General features: G+C 39.0%; 3 protein-coding genes across 4 annotated transcripts; all 3 read left to right on the top strand.

Moving 5' to 3' along the window:
• The first annotated feature begins 649 nt into the window (after positions 1-649).
• On the top strand, positions 650-8,093 carry LOC141804497 (caspase-8-like). The gene is made up of 6 exons (XM_074688954.1): positions 650-824; positions 5,236-5,603; positions 5,710-5,741; positions 6,239-6,344; positions 6,426-6,978; positions 7,757-8,093. Exons 2-6 carry the CDS (start codon positions 5,243-5,245, stop codon positions 7,902-7,904), a joined length of 1,200 nt encoding a protein of 399 aa, XP_074545055.1. The 5' UTR covers positions 650-824; positions 5,236-5,242; the 3' UTR covers positions 7,905-8,093.
• A 636-nt stretch (positions 8,094-8,729) lies between these two features.
• catip (ciliogenesis associated TTC17 interacting protein) lies at positions 8,730-13,013 on the top strand. Of its 2 annotated transcripts, XM_074688957.1 has the most exons (9): positions 8,730-8,981; positions 9,953-10,138; positions 10,262-10,317; positions 10,486-10,572; positions 10,745-10,912; positions 10,992-11,116; positions 12,264-12,340; positions 12,419-12,486; positions 12,568-13,011. In XM_074688957.1, exons 1-9 carry the CDS (start codon positions 8,873-8,875, stop codon positions 12,733-12,735), a joined length of 1,044 nt encoding a protein of 347 aa, XP_074545058.1. In that variant the 5' UTR covers positions 8,730-8,872; the 3' UTR covers positions 12,736-13,011. The 2 variants fall into 2 exon arrangements, with proteins under 2 accessions (XP_074545058.1, XP_074545057.1); XM_074688956.1 differs by having other exon boundaries at positions 12,264-12,486; positions 12,568-13,013.
• A 263-nt stretch (positions 13,014-13,276) lies between these two features.
• casp8 (caspase 8, apoptosis-related cysteine peptidase) lies at positions 13,277-22,222 on the top strand. Its single transcript, XM_074688952.1, has 12 exons — positions 13,277-13,445; positions 14,866-15,021; positions 15,369-15,544; positions 15,670-15,775; positions 17,836-17,965; positions 18,047-18,093; positions 18,174-18,237; positions 18,408-18,472; positions 18,563-18,671; positions 18,887-19,014; positions 19,115-19,506; positions 21,655-22,222. Exons 2-12 carry the CDS (start codon positions 14,914-14,916, stop codon positions 21,788-21,790), a joined length of 1,461 nt encoding a protein of 486 aa, XP_074545053.1. The 5' UTR covers positions 13,277-13,445; positions 14,866-14,913; the 3' UTR covers positions 21,791-22,222.
• Positions 22,223-23,929: the final 1,707 nt, after the last annotated feature.

Raw genomic sequence — 23,929 nt, 5'->3', positions numbered from 1 at the left:
CATTTTATACAATTCTGCTGACAGTTCTGAAAATAAAGTATAAAATCGATGTACTTTATTAATCCATGAGGAGAAATTCTGAGTTATAGCAGCAAAACAAGAAAGTGTAGAGTGCAAAACATTCAAGAATATATGAATAGAATAACAGTTTAAGTGTGAACTACAAAAAAAGTCCATTATATAGAGATAAAGATAAAATATACTTTATTGATCCCCGAAGGGAAATTCATGAAACATTCATTAATATACACACACACACACACACACACACACACACACACACACACATATATATATATATATATATTGATAGATAGATAGATAGATAGATAGATAGACAGACAGACAGACAGACAGACAGACAGACAGACAGACAGATAGATAGATAGATAGATAGATAGATAGATAGATAGATAGATAGATAGATAGATAGATAGATAGATAGATAGATAGATAGATAGATAGATAGATAGATAGATATGGGCTTGGCTCATATTGCGCCACTTTCTGTGGTTAAAGATTCCAGACCTTCTCATGAAGTTGTGTTTTCTCTCCTCACCTCCTCTACATTGCACCACTAGGTGGAGATTGGAGCTCACTCACTCGTTCCAGGCTTCTTGAACGAGTTTTAGCCACATGTGGTAACCGAACCAGTTCATTTGAGGGGGTTGACTTAAAAACTGTAGATGCAGACGTGAATGCATGTAGCTACGCCTCTATGCCTCTGAAAACGAAACCAAAAAGCCTCGTTGGAGAAACAGGAGGAGCGCGAGACTAAGACCGCTCATACATTTGGAGGGAAAATCGTCCTAACCGTCCTAACAGTAAGTTGAAGCGAAGTATTGTGTTAGAACAGTCTTGTGGTTGTGCATTTTATATGCTCCTGAAGAAGTGGCCGGGGTGTTGTTGCTCTATAGGTCAGTGTGCACGAGTGGATGTACAAATAGGAAACAATAAGTTTTGTTGAATGTTACTTACTTGTTTATGATATTATGTAATGCCATTTGATGTAATGTCACATTTAATAAAGTGTTAATTTTAATGCTTAGACATGGCGCCAACTTCTTCCGCTAACAGCGAAAGACTCAGACTGACTACACTGTAAAAAATGACCCCATATCAACACAACTAAATCAAGGCGACAGGTTGCAACTGAATAAACTGATCAAATGCTTGATTTTGAGTAAATATAAATTACAAAGTTTGCTTTACTGTTGGTCATCTGATATGAGTAAATTATGAAAGGCACATAAAGGAATAAAATAAAAACAAAAGAAATAATTGTCTTGATTTCAAAACTGAACCCTAGAATATTAGTCAATACTACTGATAATTATTAATTAAGTCCTACGCATAGAAAAATGAATACAACTAGTGCTGGATGCTACAGGTTAACATTTGTATCGCAGCATTTTTTTTATTACTGTGGGGGTATTGCGGTATACCCATTCAAATCCCTAATGCAGTACAGTGCCTCCTTCAACTGTGTTGCAACCAAGGTTATAATAGTTAACTAAAACGAAACTAAAAAGGAAAACTAAAATTTAAAATACATTTCAGTTAACTCAAACTAATAAAAACTTGTAAAGAAAACAAAAACGATAAGTAAACTAAAACTGTATCTTGTGTTCACAAAACTAACTGAAACTAACCAAAATTAAAGAAAAAATTTCTTTAGTTATAGTTTTTGACAATATTAATAGCCTTTAGGACTTAAATTAATCCGACACATTTTCCCAACCAATTTTACAACAGTTTTCGGCAGTTGTCAGCGCCGTACGGCACCATCACAGCGACGTACTGGGACGTGCTTGTTTACTGCACTGACTGGCTGTGCTGCAACAAAACATAGAGGAGCAATGAATCAGGGCATTTGTAATAGTTTAATTTCATGTGAGTCCGACTTTATTGTTACAGAGTCCAAGTTTCTAATTATTAAAGCTCATATTATATTGTTTTATATCATTTATGTTTTTATTATCTTTATTTATTCATGTTAACATTATTTTATATGATTTATGTTTATATTTTTATATTAAGTTAATATTATTTTCTCGTGTTTAAGGCAGCAGCCAACAGTTCAGTATCAGCATTGACTGAGCAGTGAGCACTATGTTGGACTGGAAAATAAACAGTATTACAAAATATTTACTCTGACCTTTTTGAATCCTGCACCTGGTTAATAAGGTATGGAAAACTAAAACTAAACTGAAACTAAACTAAAACTGAGCCTTGTTGCAAAAATCAAAACTAAATAAAAACTAGAATGCCCGCTCCAAAACTAATTAAAACTAAACTGTAATAGGAAAAAATGTCAAAACTAACTAAAACTAAAGAATAATGGAAAAAAAATTCAAACCAACTAAAACTAAACTATAATGACAAATCCAAAACTATTTCAACCTTGGTTGCAACCTGAGTGTATGAGCAAAGAAGAGCAGTCACAATTTCCACTCCTTGCCCACAAAAGTATCTGCCTCCATTGCCCCCACCGTGCCACTGCTCCTCCTACCACTTAGCACTCAACCAAGATTGCATTCTGCTCTGTCCATGCTCACTCCAAAAAAAAACAATCTTGATTCTGCTTCTGGGCCAGGTTTGGGGATGCTTCACACTTGTGATGTGAGAGGTAACGGATGGAAAGGTGGAGGTGGGCTCTGTTCCACTCTAGTTTCACTCTGTTACCTCTAACATCACAAATTTTCAAAATCCACCCTCGGCGCTTGCATACTCTGGTTGAAACCTACAAATTTAATAATTGTTTGGTTACGACTTTAAAAGGCATTCTGGGTAAAGTTTGTAAGCTGAAGCTAGGCTAAACAGCTGGGAGGGGCTAGGTGTGGTAGAGACTTAGGGCTCTAATTTCGTGGCGCAGCGCAGGGGGCGCAAGCCTGGCGCAGCCTGCGCAGTGCTAATTTCGTGCGGCGCACCTCCGTGCGCTGCCAATTTTGACAATTTGGTAGACCGTCTGCGCCGAGATGGGTGTGACGGCGCGCCAGGGGGAGTTGACGGCGCACTAGGGGGAGGTGTCAGCAGATTCATGCTGGCGCAGTGACAATTTCGTGCCAAAAAAGTGCGCTGAAAGCTCTCCAGCTCCAACCTGGTCTATCCTCGGCGCAAGGCGCAGCGCACCCCACGCAGCTGTAATTTGGTGACAGGCGCACATGTGCGCACATGTCATCAAAGCCTCAGAGGCAGGTTTCCAGAGTGTCAGGCACATTTTAATGCAGTAAACAATCACAGCAATCACTATTTAATGTAACCGTCTGAACCAGCATATACATTTATATCTATATTAACTGTCCCGTCACATCTGATGTCGGATTAAAGCCGTTTGTCAAAATGGAAAGTTAACCTGACGGCAGCTGGAAGTTTGATGCACATCTTACAATTAAACAATAAACAGCCTTAACATCTGATACTGAGTATATATCTGGTTCTCTCATTTCATTTAATTCAAAGAAAAGAGGGAGAGAAAAGACGAAGAAAAAAGAGACAAAATAAATGTATGTCACTCGGGATTTACCCATGGTTTCCCATATTTCTCTGTTTTAGTCTTTATTTTTAACGTGATCTAAAAAGATGGAGTACATTATTGTAAGGAGGATGAGGTGGAGACACTGGGAGAATATAGTGTATCACCAGAGGCTTTGCTTGGCGATGACAAACCAGGAGTGCAGGTGGATCAAAAGTATTCTGAATCAATAAGCCAGCTGTGTAACTGCCTCGTAATTTTTTACTCCGAATAAAGACAAAGGAACAGATTAAATCTGTCCCATGAGCTGGCCCACATGGTGATGCGCGTCGTGTCCTCCGATGCGCCCCGCTGTCCATTGACCTGCCGCAGGCACAGCGGCTCTGACCGTCTCCGCTACCAGCACTCTCCGTGGTGCTGGAGATCACTCAGACCAATCAGACGCTGCGCCTCAGTCGCAGGGCATTTAAAGGCGAGGAGAGGCGCTCATTTGATTAGTGAAAACAGCACTCGGCTGTGTTAAACCCACTCACGGCTTTTCTCCTCCCTCTCTGCCATTTGTGCGGAGGAAGGCGTGGACGCGCAGCTCTGCGCTCATGTGCGCCTGTACTGCGCCTCTCTTGGCACTGGAGGAAACTTGCAAAGTGTGCCGGTCACGCCCTGTGCGCACGGCGAAGGCCGGCGCAGGGCAGGTGCGCCTGCGCCTGCACCTGCGCCTGGTCTACGAAATTAGAGCCCAAAGTCTCTAAAGTTGTAGCAGTGTTCTCTGTGTCTCATTGTGCAGACTCTGATGAGATTGTCCTTCTTGTAAACAGATGCTTCACGATGACGTAGGCGGGCCATGTGTGTGATACCTGATAAAGTCTGGTTCATATTGAAGTAGTGTGACAGCAGGCCGTACTCTCCAGCAAGGAGAGCAATCATGCTTGAGTATGGCACGGTTTGGATGGCCAGGTTAACCGCGCCCTCAGGGAAATAAAGTGACAAAGGATAATGAAAGAGTGAGCAGTAATGCAGGAGAAGACAGTGTGCCCAGGATAAGAGCAGTGTCATCTGTTTGGAAACTATTTGGTTTTAAATTATATATGTTGGGGTTACGGTTGGATGTTCGGAATTGTCTCCTCGTTTGTTTTTTGCTCTTTCGGCTTCACTGATTCACTTGCTCTCACAAAAGATAAGGTGGTGAAGAAGATGAACGAACTGTTTGCTCCTGATTGGTTCCTGAATTCAAAATGAAGCACACTTCGACAAGAGGTGTGTTTTTAATTATAATCTACCCAATTACACTGTATTAAAATGACTAGATATTACTCAGATTCAAAATTAAACAGTCAACATGCCCGTCTAATGACTTAATACTGAAACTAATATTTTCAGAAATAATAGCCACAAATTCAAGATGATCATTACACTGTATATATATTTTAACAAAGGGATGTTCAACATTTAATTTACCCCAGAATCATTTTTACAGTGTACACTTCTGTGATTTCTTTTTCCAGAAATCATTTTTGTATTTAGATTTCATTTTTTAAAACAAGTTTTATTTATTGAAAAAGAAGATTCTGGCTGAGTACCTGTATCTCCTCTAAATGTAAAGCTAATGCAAACATTACTCAGTAAATAAAGAGATTAACTTGAACTTTGCTCATGGACAGTTTTTGTAACACTCTGCTTCTGCAGTGTCACAGTGAGCTTTCTCCTCTTTCTTACTATAATTCTGTTCACATCTACTGCTGTTGTCTATGTTTCTGTGCCAGATTCATCATGTCAGCCCAAGACAAAGCTGAAGGAGTATTGAGGCGTAATAAAATTGCCATCCAGGATGCTCTATGTGCAGACTACAGACTAATCCTCAACAAGGTGTATGAGAAGCAACTAATCACTAAAAGTGAGTACAACAACCTCAAAAGTATCAGCAAAGAAGATGTGGGGGGCCATGTCGTTGAGCTTGTGGATAAGATCATGTTTAAAGGAGAGAAGAGATGCCAAGCCTTCCTCAACCTGCTGCAAACTGATGACGACATTAAGCAGACCTACCCTGAGCTTGAGGACCTACAGCTGAACGTCTCAAGCCTCTTACCTTTTCCCGTCCAAGCTTCTTCTTCTTCTTCTTGTGATTATAACGGTAGGTTAACATGCATGATTTTGTCTTAATTATTGTGCTCTGATGATGTCTACAGGCTGAATCAAACATGAGGTGTAATTCGGTGTTATTCTAATTTCCTCTAAAGATCTGTCACCAGAGAGAAAGAGGCCAAAACAGGTGAGTACTGTACTTTAAAATAAATCTCTTTACTTGAGACCAACTATATGAAACTTGGAAGATTAAAATTTCTGTCTCTAGAATTCAACCATGCTTAAGAAACTTTTAAATACTCTGATGAAGACATGGAGTTTCCTAACATTGAGGTTCTGGGGAAATTTAAAGGTGTAATGAACAACTTGCATCATCTTCAGCAAAAATAGTTGTAAACTTTGAGAGATAGAGTAGGCAGCTGAATGGTAAACTATAAAATGTTGGCTTGTAGGGTTTTGTTTTAATGTTTCAAAGCATGTAAAACAAATGACAGTGAAGAACAAACAATTCTTAGGGAGTTTTGTTTGAAGTAAGAGCTGGTTTGTTTTTGATTTTGAATAAATATTGCATCCTTGCATTTGAATGCACAATTTTGGCTCTGTATGAATGTAATACCTCAAAATGAAAATATACGAACAAGCAAATTTCAAGAAATATATTAAAACTTATGTGTTTGCTTTCAGGATGATCCATATCAACTGAACAGCCTGCCAGTGGGTCTCTGTGTCATAATTAACAACGAGAAATTCTTGTATAGAGCTGACAGACCAGGAACCAACAAAGATGCTAGTATGTCATACAGTAGACAGATATTTTTTTTGTCCTCAGATGTGGTTCAAGACCAACACTTTGATTTTACGTGTTTTACAGAAAGCCTGGCCGAAGTGTTCAGCTGGCTGGGCTTCAGAGTGCTGATGTGTGAAGACCAAACCGGGGAGCAGATGGTTCAGACTTTGACCTGCTTTGCTTCTGTCAGTGACTCATCTCAGCTGCCGCAACTGAGAGGAGTCAAGGAGTGGTTGGGAGGCTGTTTCACGGATTTTCAGGGAGCTGCTAAGCACGGTGATGCCTTCATCTGTTGCATTTTAAGTCATGGAAATAATGGTTTTGTCACAGGAATCGATGACAAGCCCCTTTCTATCAAGGAGATAAGGAGAACCTTCAAGGCAACAGACCAGTCAGCTCTCACTGGAAAACCCAAAGTGTTCCTGATCCAGGCCTGTCAGGGGGAAGAGATACACAGACCAGTGTTAGTAAAAGATGTGCAAGCTGATGATGATTGTCAGTCTCTCTACATCCCTGAGGAAGCTGATTTTCTTGTTGCAATGGCCACTGTTGAAGACCATCCAGCATACAGACACCCAATCAGTGGAACATGGTACATCCAGTCTGTGTGTAAGCAGCTGTGGGAATACTGTCCAAGGTAATGTACAGATTAAGAACCTTTTAGAATTAAAACAATTTCTTTTTTTTCCAAACATTGAATCACATAATGTTTTGTTTAGCTCAGATCTTTTCATTTTATTCATTTATGATTAGTTAAAGCACTTAGTTAATATGAATTACAACTGCAAAACAACAGTACAACAGAGGAAAATGACCACTGATGGTTTGGGAGATATTCATAATAATGATTGTTACTGCTGTCTTACAGAAGTTCAGCTAACAAGTAAAGCTCTTCCTTTTTTGTGAGGGGTCCAAAAGATACAAAAAGGGTCCAATAATCAGTTGAAAGTGTTAATTGTCCAAAGAAATCCAAAAGTCCAGCCAGCATGTAGTTAAGGCAATATAGGAAAATAATACTGGATGAAACTGAACAAAAGATGATGGTATGATAAAACTTAAGATGATGAAAATGAAAATGACGGTCAACAAAAAAAAGAGTCATACTCTGTGGGTCTGCTCAACTTTGTAATAAATTACCGCCACCACACACAATAAGTAAAAAAAGAAGACCCATGGAATACATCAAAGTGGTGACATCATCAAGTTGTGTCATCATGAACGCAATATAACAAAACATAAAAGAAACAGGCTAAAAATATTTTAGCTTCCACAATGATCATATGTTTAAGGGAAAATAGTCAAAGTAAACTACCATGAAGTTATTTTAAAATCATCTTTATGAAGTGTGCGCTGTATTCTAAATTGATGGAGCATTGGGACAGTAACTTGTGGTTGTTCCCTGTTGATTCTTTCAGAGGTGAAAACCTCCTGGAAATCCTTCACCGCGTGAACAATGAAGTGAGTCAGAAAGAGGGCGTCCATCGAAACAGGGATGTGAAGCAGATGCCTGAAGTCAGATCCACCTTGAGGAAGACACTTGTGCTGTCACCACGTCACACCTGAAGCCGTGTTTAGTTAAAGCACACTGTATACTCAGTGCCTGCTGGATGACTGTTTAACTGTAAAGAAGGGTCACTTATATCTGCTCTACATTCTTTACAGTTTCACTCATTTTTTATTAAAAAACACCAAAGCACTGTCTGCTGTTTCTCTTATTTTAGGCTATGTAATCAGCTCTGGTGAAGATTTTGCCTCAATCCTGTCTGCCATTCTTCATATTTTTTTGAATAAAAAAAGTAAATAATGTATTTCATTTCAAAACTGGTTTTGTTAGAGAATGATTTTTTATCAGTAAAACTAGGGCTTTGAATAAAGATGAGTTACTATAAAGTTTGATAAAAGTAATGTTGACAGTTTGCCTAACACAGTTATCACACAACAGAGTTAGATCTTTTTTTTGAGAAGCGTGCTGCATTTCCTTATTCAGTGCCTGAACTATTCCTTAGGTAGTCTTTGAGTGATAAGTGATAATTGTAAAATGATCATTTAATTCATCTTAAGTGGGCTAAATGTGTGGTGGACCATAGATATAATATACTGTACTGTACTGACTGTAGACTATAGGCCATAATGAATACCGCATGGACCACAACCGTAACTTTGTGATTACTGTATGTGCTCCATGTTTTATCTTAATTCTCATTAGTGAAAATGACATGGCGATATTTTCCAATCAATCAGTAACTGCATTAAAGTCAAAGAATTGAATACACTCATGTGTTCACTTAGTTAAGGTGGGAGTATCCTGCTTTCAGATACGGCTGCGCACTTATATTAGTCCATACGGTAATGTAGCGTCGTTACCATAACAACCCCGTTGGTCTGCTTCGTGTGGGAAAGGGGGATTCAGATAGAAGTGTTGTTCGAAAATTTAAAAAATCAACACGTTGGTCGAGAGAAAGGTCTGTCTGAAAAAGCTGATCTCTCCACGTCGCGTCTCCGAGTGTAGCCTGTGTGTGGAGACGTCGTGAATGATGGAAAAAGGAGGTCCTGTCGGTGCCTCGGTGAGGACTGAAGGGACAAACCGCGAAGAGGAGCTCAAAGTGTCTGACAAAGCTGTCGCATACATGTCCAGCACCGGTAGGTTGTCACAGTATACTGTAAGCTTGTGATGTGTGAAGAGTCAACACCTACAGAAACTGCGTGTCTACCTGGGACGAACCAACAACTGTTTTGGCACATCTTGAGTTGCCTCAGACCCGGCGAGCAGATACCACTTGTGTCATTTAAGGAAATAATCATACAAACTAGAAAAGCAATTTCTGAAGAAATTGCTCTGTGAATGCAGAATGCCGAAGCAGCTTGCGCTGAACTGCTAATTCAGAATGCTGAACATGAATGACTGAAGATATGTCTGAAAATTGTACTCCTGTAAAGGAGTATTGTAAACTCCTGTAAAGCTTGTTGCTAATGCAGAATGCTGAATTAGCCTCTTGGATGAAAGGAAATGAATGGACGAATAAATAGAATGGATAAATTTAAATGCATTAATGCATTCACAGCAATAATTATAAAACTCTTATTTGTATTTATTGAATACAGTCATACAAGCAGAACTTGACCAGCAATGACTAGTCAGCTAATGTAACTTTGTGTTAGTTTCACTCATGCTCTGCAAAGGTGGTCTTGAAGTGCATAAAAAAGGTAACATCAACAAAGCACAAAAATATAAAACACAAGCAAATTAAGAGAAATCTCATACACACACAAAAAGAAAATGCAAACACTCTAAAAAACTTTTGCAAGCACAAAGGAAAGTAGGTACCTGCTCTGACTGGGATACATTTAACGTATATATTTTTCAATGTATAAACTTGCAATGCTATGTTCATGCCCAGCATGGAAAAATGCCTACTCTTCCCCCCTTTCACAGTCACAAGGATGCTTTTAGGTACCAAAATATGGTACCTTCTATTCTACATGAATCGGTACTCGGTACTTGATACTATAGATGGAATTCAATCGGTACCTATGAAAGTACCTATTTGGTACCCATCCCCAATGCTTACACCGACAATATTCTGTTTTTATCACATTTCCCTTTTCCCCAGAGCCTGCAGAGCTGCAGAAGTGTGTGTTTGCAGACTCTTTGCTGACCTTGTCAGAAGGAGGCAAGGACCTGGGGAAGTTCAATGTTACAGTGGAGTTTGCCAGCAGAGGCCAGCAGCCTTGTATGCTGCTGCACGCTCAGAGCCAGGGGGCCATTGATGGCTCCCCCTGTGGAACAACGGTGTCAGGTGAGGAGGGCCTGTAGCTAAGATAGACAGACCAGATCATTTCTATCTGTCTTCTACTATCTGTCTATTTACTGATTTTTCACTATTCTTATAAACCTCCTCTGACCTTATTGTAAATTTTAGTCTATTTAGCAACAGACCTGGAGGTGCTGGAGGAGGATTACCACGAGTATGTGAAGGTGAGTCTTTGCAAATCTCAGGTCTCTCAGATGGGTCCTGTCCATAGTCAATTGTCCTGTTTGAATTTGTTTTTAATGTCTGTTCCTATTCTGTCTTTAAATAGATCTGTTATGCTCTTCTTAATTTTTCTTTTCTTGACTTATAAACCTGTTGAAATTTTGTTTCAGCTCGAGGGTCACAGTCTTGATAAGAGGTGTCACATGGTACAGTGTGATGGGCGGATGGTGATCAATCGAGTTGCCACTGTAGGCAAGGTGAGGGGGAAATTTTTCATCATGTTGCAAATGTTTTAAACTTATGTTCTTGCTTAGAAATATCCAAAACTGGCAAATTAAGACTAACGTGGGCTTCTCTCTCTCTCTCTCTCTCTCTCTCTCTCTCTCTCTCTCGCTCTCTCTCTCTCTGTGTGTGTGTGAGAGAGAGCAGGAGGTGACAAGAGAGAGTGTTTCTTATCCAATGTCTGTACTCGGAGGGTTGGTAACTGCAGGTTCAGAGCTCTTACTGATGCGTCTGTTCGCTCTGAGGAGGAAAGTTCCAGAAAACATGAACTTCGTGTCTCTGGACCAGGGACTGCACATCACTCCCACCACGTTTGTGAGTCGTTGTAACAGGGAAACCTCTTGTTTGTTCTGTTCAAAAGTTGAACTCTGTTGACCTGTTCCTCTGTTGTCAGAGTGAGCTGGGTGTGAAGCAGCTGGAGGTTGGAGGAGAGGCTGTGGAGGTGTTTGGGGTGGAGAGGACCATTCACTCTGTGGCGGACAATGCCACCACCTGGCAGAGCTTCTTCCTGGCTGATGGGTAAACTTTGCCACCTCAGGTTTTTGTTGTTGTCAGAGTATCTCACCTTCCACCCCTGTGAATCAGATAAGGTACAATAGATGGCTGTGCATGAATTTTTGTGAGCTATGGTTGCAGCAGTGCTTCTGTGAGGTATACTCACATCTAATCTGTTCGAGCCATTTTACTTGTGTCATTTTTTGCTTTTGTTTTTTTCATTGACACAGTCACCACAGGGGATACTCTATAGGTAAACTGGCAGGTAGACACTACAAAATAGGCACAGGTGCAGTAGAGATTTGGGAACAGGAAAAGCACATTGTTTTACCACCAATCCTTGTCATCACAGTTTGCACATATAACACGTCTGTCCCTGTGTGTTTCTAGTGTGTGTTTCTCATGGATCAATAAATGGAAGAAATAATGCAACAGTAGCCTTAGATCAAACATTGGGCTCTTTGAGAAGTGCGTCAAAACACCTCACATTCGTGCCCAGACAGTGACTGAAATCAAGCCAGAAAGTCACTACATGATCAATTGCATGAACCTGTTCCTGTTAGATTAGTGTTGATACATGGACACAGGCAACAGAAAACATACAGACATGAAGAGATTAACTAACTGTTAAAGCTTAAGCTTTTCATAGATGCATTAACACCATTAAGAGCTGCCCTCTTGCACATTTCAGGAGTCACCAGTATGTTTCCAACAATTAGTCAGTCAGTCAGTCAGTTAGTTGATGAGTTAATTGAGGATTTTCCTTAACTTAAATAGTAAATTGGCTCTGTTAGTACGGCTTTAAAGCTGGGCTCCTGCTCTGGTTCTCCGGTCAGTTTTTCAACAAGAGTGCCAGAGCTGACAAGCATCTCCTGTGGGAAACACACCTGCTGTTGACAAGGACCTCACACAACCCCATTTCAAAAAAGCTAAACTGATCTTTGGTTTGGGATGTGTATGAAGGATAGAAATAGAAAGAAAAACAAAACCAAAAAAAAATATTACTGTGTTTGTGTTTTGTTTTGTTTTTTTAAATCATGGTGCATGGTGTTCATTTTGACAACAGTTTGACAATCCTACATCTTACTCTATAAATTACATTTGTCACATCAGTGCTCTCTTTAGTCTATTACTTGAGTCACTATTACTTAGCATTTTTTTTTCTTACCAGGCACTTGGCTAGCAGAGTGCAGGTTGGATCTCCTACCACCATGAGATTGTTGCAGCTGCCTTCACAGCAGCAAAAAGGTAACCACCAACATTCATTGAAAACGGTATCTGTTGGAAAACAAAGTCATTTATGTTGTCTTGCGTTTGTGTTTAAAGGCTTTGAAAAGATCCCACTAGTGTGGGAGGAAGACATGCAGATGTGCTCAAATTTTTTGGACAGAAAGGTAATAAAGATGTTAGTAATGACATGGATGAAATGTGAGAGGAACAGTATATGAATGTGTGCTTTTGTCTCATTACGGCAGGCTGCTCTGAAGGCTGACCACGCCTCATACCTCAGACAGCACCCAGAGATACGAGCGCTCATATCTGACTTTCTGAAGCTCCTGTTGCTCAAGAAACCAGATGACGTCATCCAGTTTGCCAGAGAGTACTTCCTCCAGTCTTCCTCCAACCCCCAGGACCCAGCCTGATAGCCCCAGAGCTCAGAAACCACAACTCACATTACAGAAAAGACCCTTCTTTCGAATATCACTATTTATTCATATTTTCTCTTGAGAATTAGTTTGACATGCTTCCATTCACTTTGTTTGTTTTTAATATGGTATTCTTACAGGAGAAAACCTAAAGGAGATAACCTGGGACTACAACTTAAAACCTCAGACTGCACTGGTTCTTTGTTATTTTGTTTGGGGAAAAATGCTGTAGGCTTTTATTTCTGAATAAAGACTTTTTTGTCCCCATTCACAGTCTTCTTTTTGCACCCTTTTTAATCGTACCATAGCTGTGTGGATAGAGTTCGGCATCTGTCTTCAAAATAAAGGTGTGTTGTCGTTGAGTAGGTGAGGGTTGGCCAAAATCTACTCCAAAATAGATAAAACAATAAAGAGAACTTGCTCGGTTTGTGATGATATCTTCACACTGCTTTGTGCGAGGAAAGCTAAGCTGAAAATTCTTCAGATTTTACTTTGCTAACTACGGAAGCTTTTATTTTGTAGTTCGAAGTGAAGTCGTACACTCCATATATTTCCTTTGAAAATGAAAGTAGCAGAAGAGTACTCGGTCTGGCCGGACGGGACATAATCGCGACGTCAAACTAAAACTGATCATTTGTCGAGAGGACTTACTTTTACTGACACACATCGGACACATCTATTTGTTTCTTGGACGGAAGTTGGCACGGGTGAGAGCACATCTTAACTCGGTTGGCTCGTTTATGAATCGTTGGAGTTACACCGTAACTTACAATCTAACTTGTTGAATGAGTAAAGTAGATATAACACGTCTGAAAGGTTTCTCTGTTTACTTAACTGTAACATTTACAAACCCGGTGTACTGTTACGCCTGTAACATCGTGTTTAAAGCTGTCTACAAACCATAGACTGCTACAAACACTTTTCCACTTTTTTCAGTGACGTCACATGTGCTCGGGGAACCACAACCCGGAACGTTTATTATTGTAATGCTTATATAACGACAGGGAATATCTCCCTGCTCATTCAAGTGCTTTAAAAACAGCACCATTTTCATTATATATCCGATATTTTTATCTATGAAATGGGTTTTCTCTGTCGTGTTATCCTCTTTAACAAGTATAACGAACACTTAATATAAAATATGACCTTTTTTAAATTATTTTTTATTTTTAGTAAAACATTTACCATCAACCCCCCACCTCAAAAGCATATTTGTCCAACAAATTTAAATAGCTAGTTTTATTTCAATTTGAAAAGTTATCTAGTATTTTTCATTTAATTGGATTTTAGATTTAATTGTTTTATTTTATTATTTGAAGAGCTCTCTTGTGGTGTGTGTGTTCTTATTTGAGTACTTATGCTATGTATATTTAATATGGTTTGATAAAGTGAAAAAAAAAATACAATTTAACTTAAACAGGAGAATCTCTTATGGAAAATACAAATATCACAGTAAATGCTGCTTAATAGTGTTTTAAAACGACCAACGATTATATCAATTAGATAAAGCTGGCAAAAATGAATCATCATGATAAAGACCCAGATAAGAAAATGGTAGGATCACACCACTTAACCTGAAATAAACTTCTTTCATAGGGCTATAAACCACACTTTTATTATTGAAAGATGAAAATAGTTTCTCAGAAATCGTGCTGCTTTATGGGTAAAAGTCTTTCAGAGGCGTGTGGATAAGCAACAACTTTACCAGTCATACAACCTGTTTTTTTAAAGTCAGCAACACATCTGTTCTTTGTAGTTAAGGGAAAAAAAGATGACAACTGAACAAGTACAAATAACACCAAATCACTGGTGATTAAGCTGATATATCAATATCCATGTATTGTGACAATCCTATGTATTTTTTAACCACCTAAATGAGCCATTATGGCTGAAACAGGAGTGCAGTTAAATACTGAGTTTTAATAAAACCTTACAGTTGATACCTTGTGGATTAAAGTAATACTCTTTAATCATTTATGTCACATTTGTATTTGGAGTTGATCTTTTGTAATGAAACCTTTTCCCAAGTAATGAAGTCAAAGTCTTATAATGGTTACTATAGCATCTTCTGTGTCTTCCCTTTTGTTCCCTGCACAAAAACACACTGCCGGTCTTTCTGACCCGCAGATCTCAGTCAGCAGATCTTCAGGCCCCACAGGTGGACGGGAGTCTACGATGGACTTGGTGAAGCTGTCGCGCATAGATGAGGAGCTGGACTCCTCTGAGGTGGAGGCTCTTTGCTTTTTATGTCGAGATGTGGTCTCCAGGAAACGCCTCGAGGGGGTGAGAATCACAAAACCTGTGCTGTGGAGAAGACGTTTCACTCCACACATTAGTAGTTTTACATGGTTGTAGTGTTGTTTTACCCTTTCCTTCATTTCCAACAGGTTTATTTATTATTTCTGCAAAGCATATTTCAAGACAAGTTTGTGCAATAGTGAGAAAACAAAGAAGGTGGTCAATAAGTCCAAAAAGGCCTTGAAGCCATTTTTTAACACAACTGAATCTATGTTGTACTTGTGACTCTGCTAATGGCTATAGTGGGAATGATATACAAAAGTTATATACAAACAAAAGGTTTTTCAAGTTAAATAAATGTTTTTGTGTGTTTCTTTGTCATTCTCTTGAAGCTCCGGGATGCTAAAGAGCTTTTCCTGAGGCTGCAAGAAAAAGGTTTGCTGGACGACAGCGTCTTTCTGTCTCAGCTGCTCAACACAATTCGCCGTGCAGACCTCCTCAGCTTTCTTCAGACGGACAGCAGGCATCCAGAGGAAACAGACGCAAACCCCCTGCTGTCAACTTACAGGTAAAAGAGAAGAAAAAAAATGTAACTGAGTTCAGAGGAAAGCTTAGTTAGTACAGTCAGTATGGCTTCTAAAACTCAAGTCATTTTACTTTGTATCAAGTCTCCCCCTCTACTTTCCCTCTCAGGGTGATGCTTTACAACATTTATCAGAACATGACTCAGGAGAACTTTGAAAAGATGAAGTTTCTTTTGAACGACAAACTGGAGAGAAGACAACTTGAGACATGCAAGGTGAGAACACACAGAATATCATTAATCCGTCTTTTTTTTTAATCTGATCCAGAGTCAAGCAAAACATTTGTCTCCTGATTTTCTCAGATCCACTTGTTTTCTTTACATTATGATAAAAGACCTCAGCTTATCTAAACTGTTCCAAAAAGTTCAGACTCATATTATTGTGCTGTGATATCTTGGGATGCAGAGTATAATCTATCAGAGAAAAATATATAGCATTTGGTTTTATATTCGTACAGGCTTGTGTCATTGGAGTCCACTTGGCTGTGAAATCTATTATTTTTAGCATTACTGTATTTTTAAGCCAGAAACTCTTAGCAGTTTCACTTACTTGAAGACTATTTCATTTTTATCATGTTTTTGAAACAAAACAACATGTTCCCAAACAAATTGAAAGGTAAGACAGTCAGCTCTTGTCTTAAAACGACCTGAACAAAAGCAGCAGAGAAACTTAAAATGTGAAAAAGTAGAGTTTAGAAAAATGCAAATGAAACCATTGTTGTCAACCTGTCAATGAAAATGTCTGTGTTTCTGTCAGTGAAGGCTATCTGTTTTTAGAACAGTACATTATGATATAATAGATAAGAGCCTTATAGTAGATAAGGCCCAAGTTGGGCGTTGACTCAAAATCCATCACAGTTTCTCTGCAGGGTGTAATAATAGCTACTAATAGCCTGGGATAAAATTCTGCTACGTTCTGTGTACAATGACTTGGACGTTGAATTGTCAGGGTGTCCACAGGGTCTTAAAAAGTATTAAAAGTTGATAAATCAGTTGTGGGAAAATTAAGGCCCTTAAAAATTATTACAAGTCTTAATCCTAATGTTATGAGGTATTAAATTTTATTAGTATTCAAGCTTTGACCCCAAAAGTATCCATGAATATTTATTTTCCACCTTGGGATTGTTACAAATTAACCTGACACGCCAGACAGACAGTTCCAGATACCCACCACGGAAATAGTCCTTCTGGTTTGAAAAAGTTTTCAGGGTCTGAACCTTCAAAAATAACCACACCTGGTGATTGGACAATCATTCTGCTTGCCACACTCATCACAGACCAGCGTGAGGATCTAGAGAAAGCTTTAGCATCTCAAAATATTCCTCTCCAGGTCATAAGAGCTTATCAAGCCTCCTGAGAAAATTTCTCCAACTTTTGAGGACCTGGGATCTTTAATTCTTACAATTTAGAGAAAGCTTCCCCCAACTTCTCCTTATCTCAGTTGTTTTGGAACAAATTTTCTTTGTTCACATCACCTTTTTACTGGATACAAGGCGACGAGATAAGGTATTTATCAATGCAGTTATGTAGCGCTGTTGTTTGAAACGTGACAACAAGCAAAGTTGTAATTTTGTGAAGCGCAGGCTATACGTAGCACTAGCAGCCCAACATATCCATAGGCTAATGTGCCGACAAGCTCAGTTCGTACAGTAGTTTAGTAGCTGTCCGTATGTAGCACTGATGAAAAGCAAATACAATCTCAAGCGCATGTCCTAAATTTTAACAATGATGAAATTATTCCTTTTTTTCTGCAAGTTGGCCTTAAGTTGGCTGTTACTTGTTGTGGGAATATGAATGCCAATTAACCTGCATTTAGTTTTTATTTATTATTTCAAGCTTTATTCCCTCTTAGTTTACTCAATTTATGTTTAAATGCAAACTACAACTGTCAAAGATTGGTTGCTGACAACGGCTTTAAGTCACGATAAGGTCTTGACACTTTTTGAAAGATTTTTAAAAAAGTCTTGAAAAGGTATTGAATTTAACCTCAGGATTTCAGCTTGTACCCTGATTGTGCCCTGGCACCCTCTCATCTCTCTAATCTCTCTACACCTGTACTGCAGGTAGGGAGCAAAGGGATCTCTAAATCATATGTCTTTAAACCAAAGTGCTTAACCGTTCTTGTTGCATCAACCATCATCCATATTCAGGATAAATCATGTGAACAAAGGTTTAACCTTAATGTTTTTTCTTATCTGTTCATTAATATCTAATACTCTTCTGCTTTCTGACTCTCAATGAACAAACACACCATCTTTTTTTGCTGCTCCACACAGACGGCACTGGATGTGTTTACTGAAATGGAAAGGAGGGGTATCCTCTCAAATCAAAATCTTGACGTGTTGCACGCCGTACTGCAAGAGCTTGATCAACAACTGGCAACAAATGTGCAGCGCCACAGGCAGGGTATAACACATTTAAACACACTTATACATTCGTTGATGTGACTTGACTACAAAATGAGTGAAATGATCGTTCTCTCTGTAGGATTAAACCAGCCTGCTGCACCTCCTCATTTCAGCATGGATTACCAGGTGAGGGCGTGAGTGTGTGTTGGTTTGTATAGTTCATCCCATAGTAAGTCAGTGTACAGAGGACTTTTCTCTCCCTACAGGGGATCAACAACCCCCCTCAGCCAATGCGACCCCAACTGTCCATCTCTGAGATTCAGCACAGTTGTAAGTCTGTCTGACTCCTCCTCCTCAGCACACAGCCTTTGATTCATCACTCTTTAATGGCTTCACAGCTGAAGACCCCTCCCTTTCCCCACTCTGCAGAGCATTTCCTCTCGTGTTTTACTTGGTATCATTCACAAATAAAGTAACTGTCCACTGCTTTCATTCTTCAGATAGAGGAGAGCAAGTCTTCGCTGATGCAGAGCCACAAGCAGAGCCCACATCTCCTTCTGATCAGGTAAACATTCACATACCATTTATTCACATTTATTCATCCATCAACAGATCCTTAATATTCATGAGTTGTTTCTCTGTTTTTACCCTTCAGACAGAGTATTACATCCTGAAACATAACCCTCGTGGTCTATGTGTGATCTTCAACAACCAGGTTTTCCTGGGGGGGCTGGGAAAAAGAGCAGGGTCTGAGAAGGATGAGGGTACGCCTCTTTATATTCACTCTGACCTCTGTGTGTACTACTCATCTGTTGGTTAAGTAACACCTAACAGTGGATGCTGTTCACAGTTAGCATCAGACCTTAATTCATTGGTCCAGTGTTAAGAATCTCAAAAAAGGAAACAAAAAGGGCGATATTAAATAAAAATGATAATAAATACTGCTATTTTTACATTTTCTCTCTTCATTGTGGTGCAGAGGCTCTTTGTGAGGTGTTCAGCCGACTTGGCTTCACTCCTGACGTTTACAACAACCTGACAGCAGATGAAATGAGACAGGAAGTGTTGAAGCTCAGCAAGAGAAATTTTACGAAAGAGGATGCCCTTGTGAGCCATTTTTTTACACTTTCAGAGCCATAAAATGACTTAATATAATACACAGTGAGTATAGATTTGTAAAGTAAAATCTGTCTGTCTCTGTCCTCAGGTGCTGTGTGTGCTCTCTCATGGTGAATTGGGGACTGTCTACGGGACTGATGAGCAGGAGGTGCGCATCAAAGAGCTGACTACTCCCTTCGCAAGTGGACACGCTTCCACCTTGGCAGGAAAGCCCAAAATGTTCTTTATCCAGGCATGCCAGGGGGGCAGCTACCAGAAAGGGTTGGTGTTGTCACCCCCGCGGCAAAGCCAGGAGGATATGGTCAGACAAATTAGCCTGGAGGCAGACGCTGGTCGTATACAGGAGGAGACGGTGCCGTGGGGTGCTGACTTCCTGCTGGGCATGGCCACTGTGGAGGAGTGCAAGTCATTTCGGAACACTGTCACAGGCTCTATCTACATCCAGGAGCTGTGCAAGCAGCTTAAGAAGTCAGCAGAGAGGTGAGGAAAAAACTCCACAGCAACTTTAGGATGAGGAGTGTTTAAGCTCTTTGTCCTGTAGCTTCGAGTGTCCAATAGCAGCGTCATAAACAGTGAGATCACAATAACCCTCATTTATCAATCTTGTGGGGGAATTGGCTCAGATTTGGGTGTAGAAATGAACTTAGAGCAACATGTGATTTATGAAACGTGCGTACCAGGTCCAATCACTGCGTACGCCTGATTAGGTGTTGTTAAATGTGACGGCTGAAGACAATTCTACTTGAATAACACACCCCTGGATATTTAAGGTTTAGCTGGCCAACTTGCAGGATTTTCGACATGGAGAGGAGAATTACAGGGAAACAAGGGAAAGGCCTGCAAGGACATCACTGCAGCCTCCAGCAGTGTGGATGTGACAAACTAAACTACAGAGTTTTAAACATTTAATTTGCACATCATTGGACAATACTCAAATTGATTAATTGTTCTGTGATATCTGGCTATCCGAGCCCCAAAAATATTATTTTTATCTGCTCAGGTCCAGAAATGTAGAGAGATCGCTATTTAAAAGCTTTGGTAGCTCTGAAACTCCAGCCTGAACCTGTCACAGACTGAGGAGGGAGTGGAGGTCTCGCTGGGTTTGAGTCAGCTTCACGGATAAGTGGCAGAGGAACTGACCAATCTACATGTATCAGATGTAGATAATAAAAAATTTCAATAAGCAAAACTGCAAACTGGTTAACATACAAAGTATTTTAAAAAATTATTTATTTGTTTGTAGCCTGGCCAAGAAGTGCGTTTCTTGCGCAGTTATGCACAGGTAGACTTAAATGTTATGGTTATTTTAAACGGTTATGAGCAGATGTAGATGAACATTTTTATATATATATATATATGTGTGTGTATATTTATATATATATATATATATATATATATATATATATATATATATATATATATATATAAATATATATCATACCATTGTTAGGAGTGGAAGAAATAATCTTCATGATAAATCCTGGAATCAGTACGGCTTCCCTAAAATAACATGCTAAGAGTTTGATCTAGTGTCGTCTGAATATTCTCTCCATAGACTTTATTATGAACACAAGAGTGTATTAATCACTAAAAAAAAACGGCCTCTCTGTTGCTGGAAGTGAAATAGGAAGCACATATTTTTTTGTACGGAAAAATCAGCAGACAGCTCTCGCTGCGTTGTATTTAACAGATTAAAACTATTAGATACATTCTTTGTGTCATATCTAATTCACCTATCTAAATATTACTCTGTGAACCTCAGTTAGTCAGTCATATCACTGAATGATTTTCTGCCCCTGACAGATTTTCCCCACTGCACCGCACTTCCTCTGACATGAAGCGTGGGATTTGAGGTACCCTCTGCCCACGTTTGGTTTGATAAATGCAGGTCTGAGTATACAGACCTGCATTATATATGAGTGTACACCCATTTTTCGGTCACATGCACGTTGATAAATGAGAACCAGTGTCTCAATATTTTTGTAAAATATGACTACAGACTTTTTAAAACATGGATTCACTCAGTGAGTCATCCTGTGGTTTTAGGAGAGACACTGTAAAGTCCAAAGATATCAGTATCAATTTTGGAAATAACGATTAATCAGCCTCACTGCCACACAGTAAAAATCTGTACAGAGTTAGAGGGACTGACATGTCAAAAATGTCCCCACAATGATTAAAAACATATATTCTGAAGATTAAAACTGTTTAAAAAGGCTTCTGGGGCCAGGCTCAAGCACACAATTAAGTAATTGCAGTTTTGTGCACTTTTTACATTCATGCCACTTTTTTCATGTGATTAGCATTTCCCACAACAGGATTTACGAACCAAGCATTGGGGGAGTGTTATTGCAAGTGTTTAATCCAGTAATATCCAATAAGAGTTGTGTTGAAACCCCTCACCGCCACTACAAAATCATTTATTATCCCCCCTTTTTCCTCAAAATGAAACATAATAGAGTTGAATCAGAAAACGGAGTTACAATTCATCCAGTGTGTCTGATCTTGTGTTGGTTATTTTCCATGTTCCTGTGCTGTAGATGTGAGGTCATCTGCCCTGATGTGGTGTTTAAATCAGTCTGTAAATGTCATCAGCATGTCTAACTTGTGTGTCTCTGATGTTTTCAGCCAGGGGATGGATGACATGCTGTCTGTGCTGACCCGCGTGAACAGAGAGGTCAGCAAAGGAGTTTTTTTAACCCACAAGCAGATGCCTGAGCCCAAGTACACCCTCACCAAGAAGCTCGTCCTGAAATACGTTTGAGACCAACGTGCAGCCATGCAGATGTGCCAAATTTTAAGTTTCATAGATTGACTTGTTAACTGTGTACAGATGTGTGTCTGTGTGTGTAATCATTCCATGTTTCAGCTGGATGCATGGAAAAGAAACATGATAATAGCAGAAACCTTACTGGAGCCGTTAGAATAAGACATCCTTTTTTATCATCATCATTTTTTAAAAGACTATTTTTGCCACAATGATCACAGTGAAACCAACACACCCAAAGCAGAATGTGTTGAATGCAACAATAAAACTATGAAATCAAGTCATGATGCTGTTGTTAAACTGTTATACTTCAGGATTCATCATATGTCAAGAATTTGTAATTTTTCTTTGTATGGAGAAGTTGTGGTGGTATATGGTGATCACTTCAAAACATTAAAATGCACAGCAGCTTGTTCAAGTTTTTTTTTTTTTTTTTTTACAAATTAACTAATAAGCTACACCGCACACACTGAACTGGAAACCAGCTCTAACCTCCATCTTTACTTGGACTGTAATAATTTAACAGAGAATGAGAAGCTGAGGTTTAAGAGTCACCAACATCGTGTTTCCCTGAGGAAAATGTTGCCTTGTTTTGGGATCTTTGTACTGAGGATATAAAGAGGTGAACATGGTTTCTGTTTCATTTTCCAGATTTAAACACAGACTAAGAAAGAGGTTTTAAACCAAAACTGAAGGAGGTTGTTAATCCTTTGCTTCTTCTCTCCAACAACCAAATTACACAAGTGCAGCACTAGTTTCACAGCTCATATATGTTTAACACTTTTTAGTGCAATAGCTCCGTTAAATCATTTTCCTCAAGAAAGGGAGTGATTTATTTCAAGGTGCACATGCGCAGATACATTTTTAATCAGTTTAATTGAGCACTTTCCCCTAGTTGTTAGCTTATCATACACTGTACAGAACCTGATTATTTTTTTATATTTTATATATCATGAACAACAACCGATTATCGAGTTATTCACTGTTAACGCTGGCTCGTCCACTTAATCCTCCTTTCTTCAGTGAAAGGCGTCACTCGCTGTGAGTATTAGCTGTGGCGAAAAAAGCTGTTTCTTCACTCTCCTCAGCATAGCTTAAAATTTTGTCCTTCAGAACAGAGACAAAATACACAAAAATAAATTCGGAACAGAAATTATTGTAAGTCTTGTTGTCGATGGTCATTTGGCTTCTGTAGGTCATAAAAAGACATTGCAGTACATTTTAGAGTGTAAATCTCCTGTCAGAAGCTGTCACACACTAAAAAGACAGATCCATTTATTTACTTTGTAGTGAGTTTATTCATTTTATAGGTTTTTTGTGAATGGCCACTGATTTCAGTACCTTTCTTGACTTGAATTTGTATAGTTCATGTAGACAACAGCTGCTTGTTGTTAACCATGCAGTGACTTGAGCATTTTTTTTATTCCTAAATAGCTCAAATAAAAATATTGCCAATAAATAAATTGAAGACTTACAAATATGCAAATATGTTAAATAAAGGAACTCAATAAAACAATTAGTCCTTAAAATCTATTTGAATTCCAGCCCCTAGAATCATATAGGCAGACCTTTGGAGGATTATAGCTAAAATAAGTATAATGAAACACTACAATGACCTAAACATTAAAATACTTTAAAAAAAAAAAAAAGAAGAAGATTAAAGTAATGGTTAACTAAGGGTGTTATTTCTATTTGAATATCTTTTTCTCCTTTGTACCGTTTTACTTGTTTTATTGTTTGCTTTTTGGGTTGCCTATTGCCCTTATTTTTCCCCTTTCTCAACTTTGATGTAATAGACCAGCTCTTTACCCTAATAGCCTGCTTAATAGTGGGTTTTTATCTTGGACTGTATGGCTTTCAGTCTCTTTAGAATTAACCATTTGTTTCTGTCATGCAGAGTTCTGAGGCATGTTGTCGTGTGCCTTAATGGAAATGTTGACCTCAAGCTCAATTGTTCAAGTTAGGATGAGGAAAAGAGGCGGGTCTGTAGTCTTTTTACAGACAGCTACAGTGTTCCAGTCAGCCATGACCTTATATGATCAGACCTTTTAAGTTTAAAAGCATTTGAAAACTATTTTAAAAGTCTTAAGCACCTCCACATAGGCTTCATATATTTTGAGCGGGAATTTCTGCTGG

The sequence above is a fragment of the Halichoeres trimaculatus genome, unplaced genomic scaffold, assembly GCF_033239565.1.
Source record: "Halichoeres trimaculatus isolate MK-OKI-2021-1 unplaced genomic scaffold, fHalTri1.1 fHalTri1_scaffold_15, whole genome shotgun sequence".
Classification (NCBI taxonomy): domain Eukaryota; kingdom Metazoa; phylum Chordata; class Actinopteri; order Labriformes; family Labridae; genus Halichoeres; species Halichoeres trimaculatus.
This window is presented reverse-complemented; position numbering and strand designations above follow the sequence as displayed.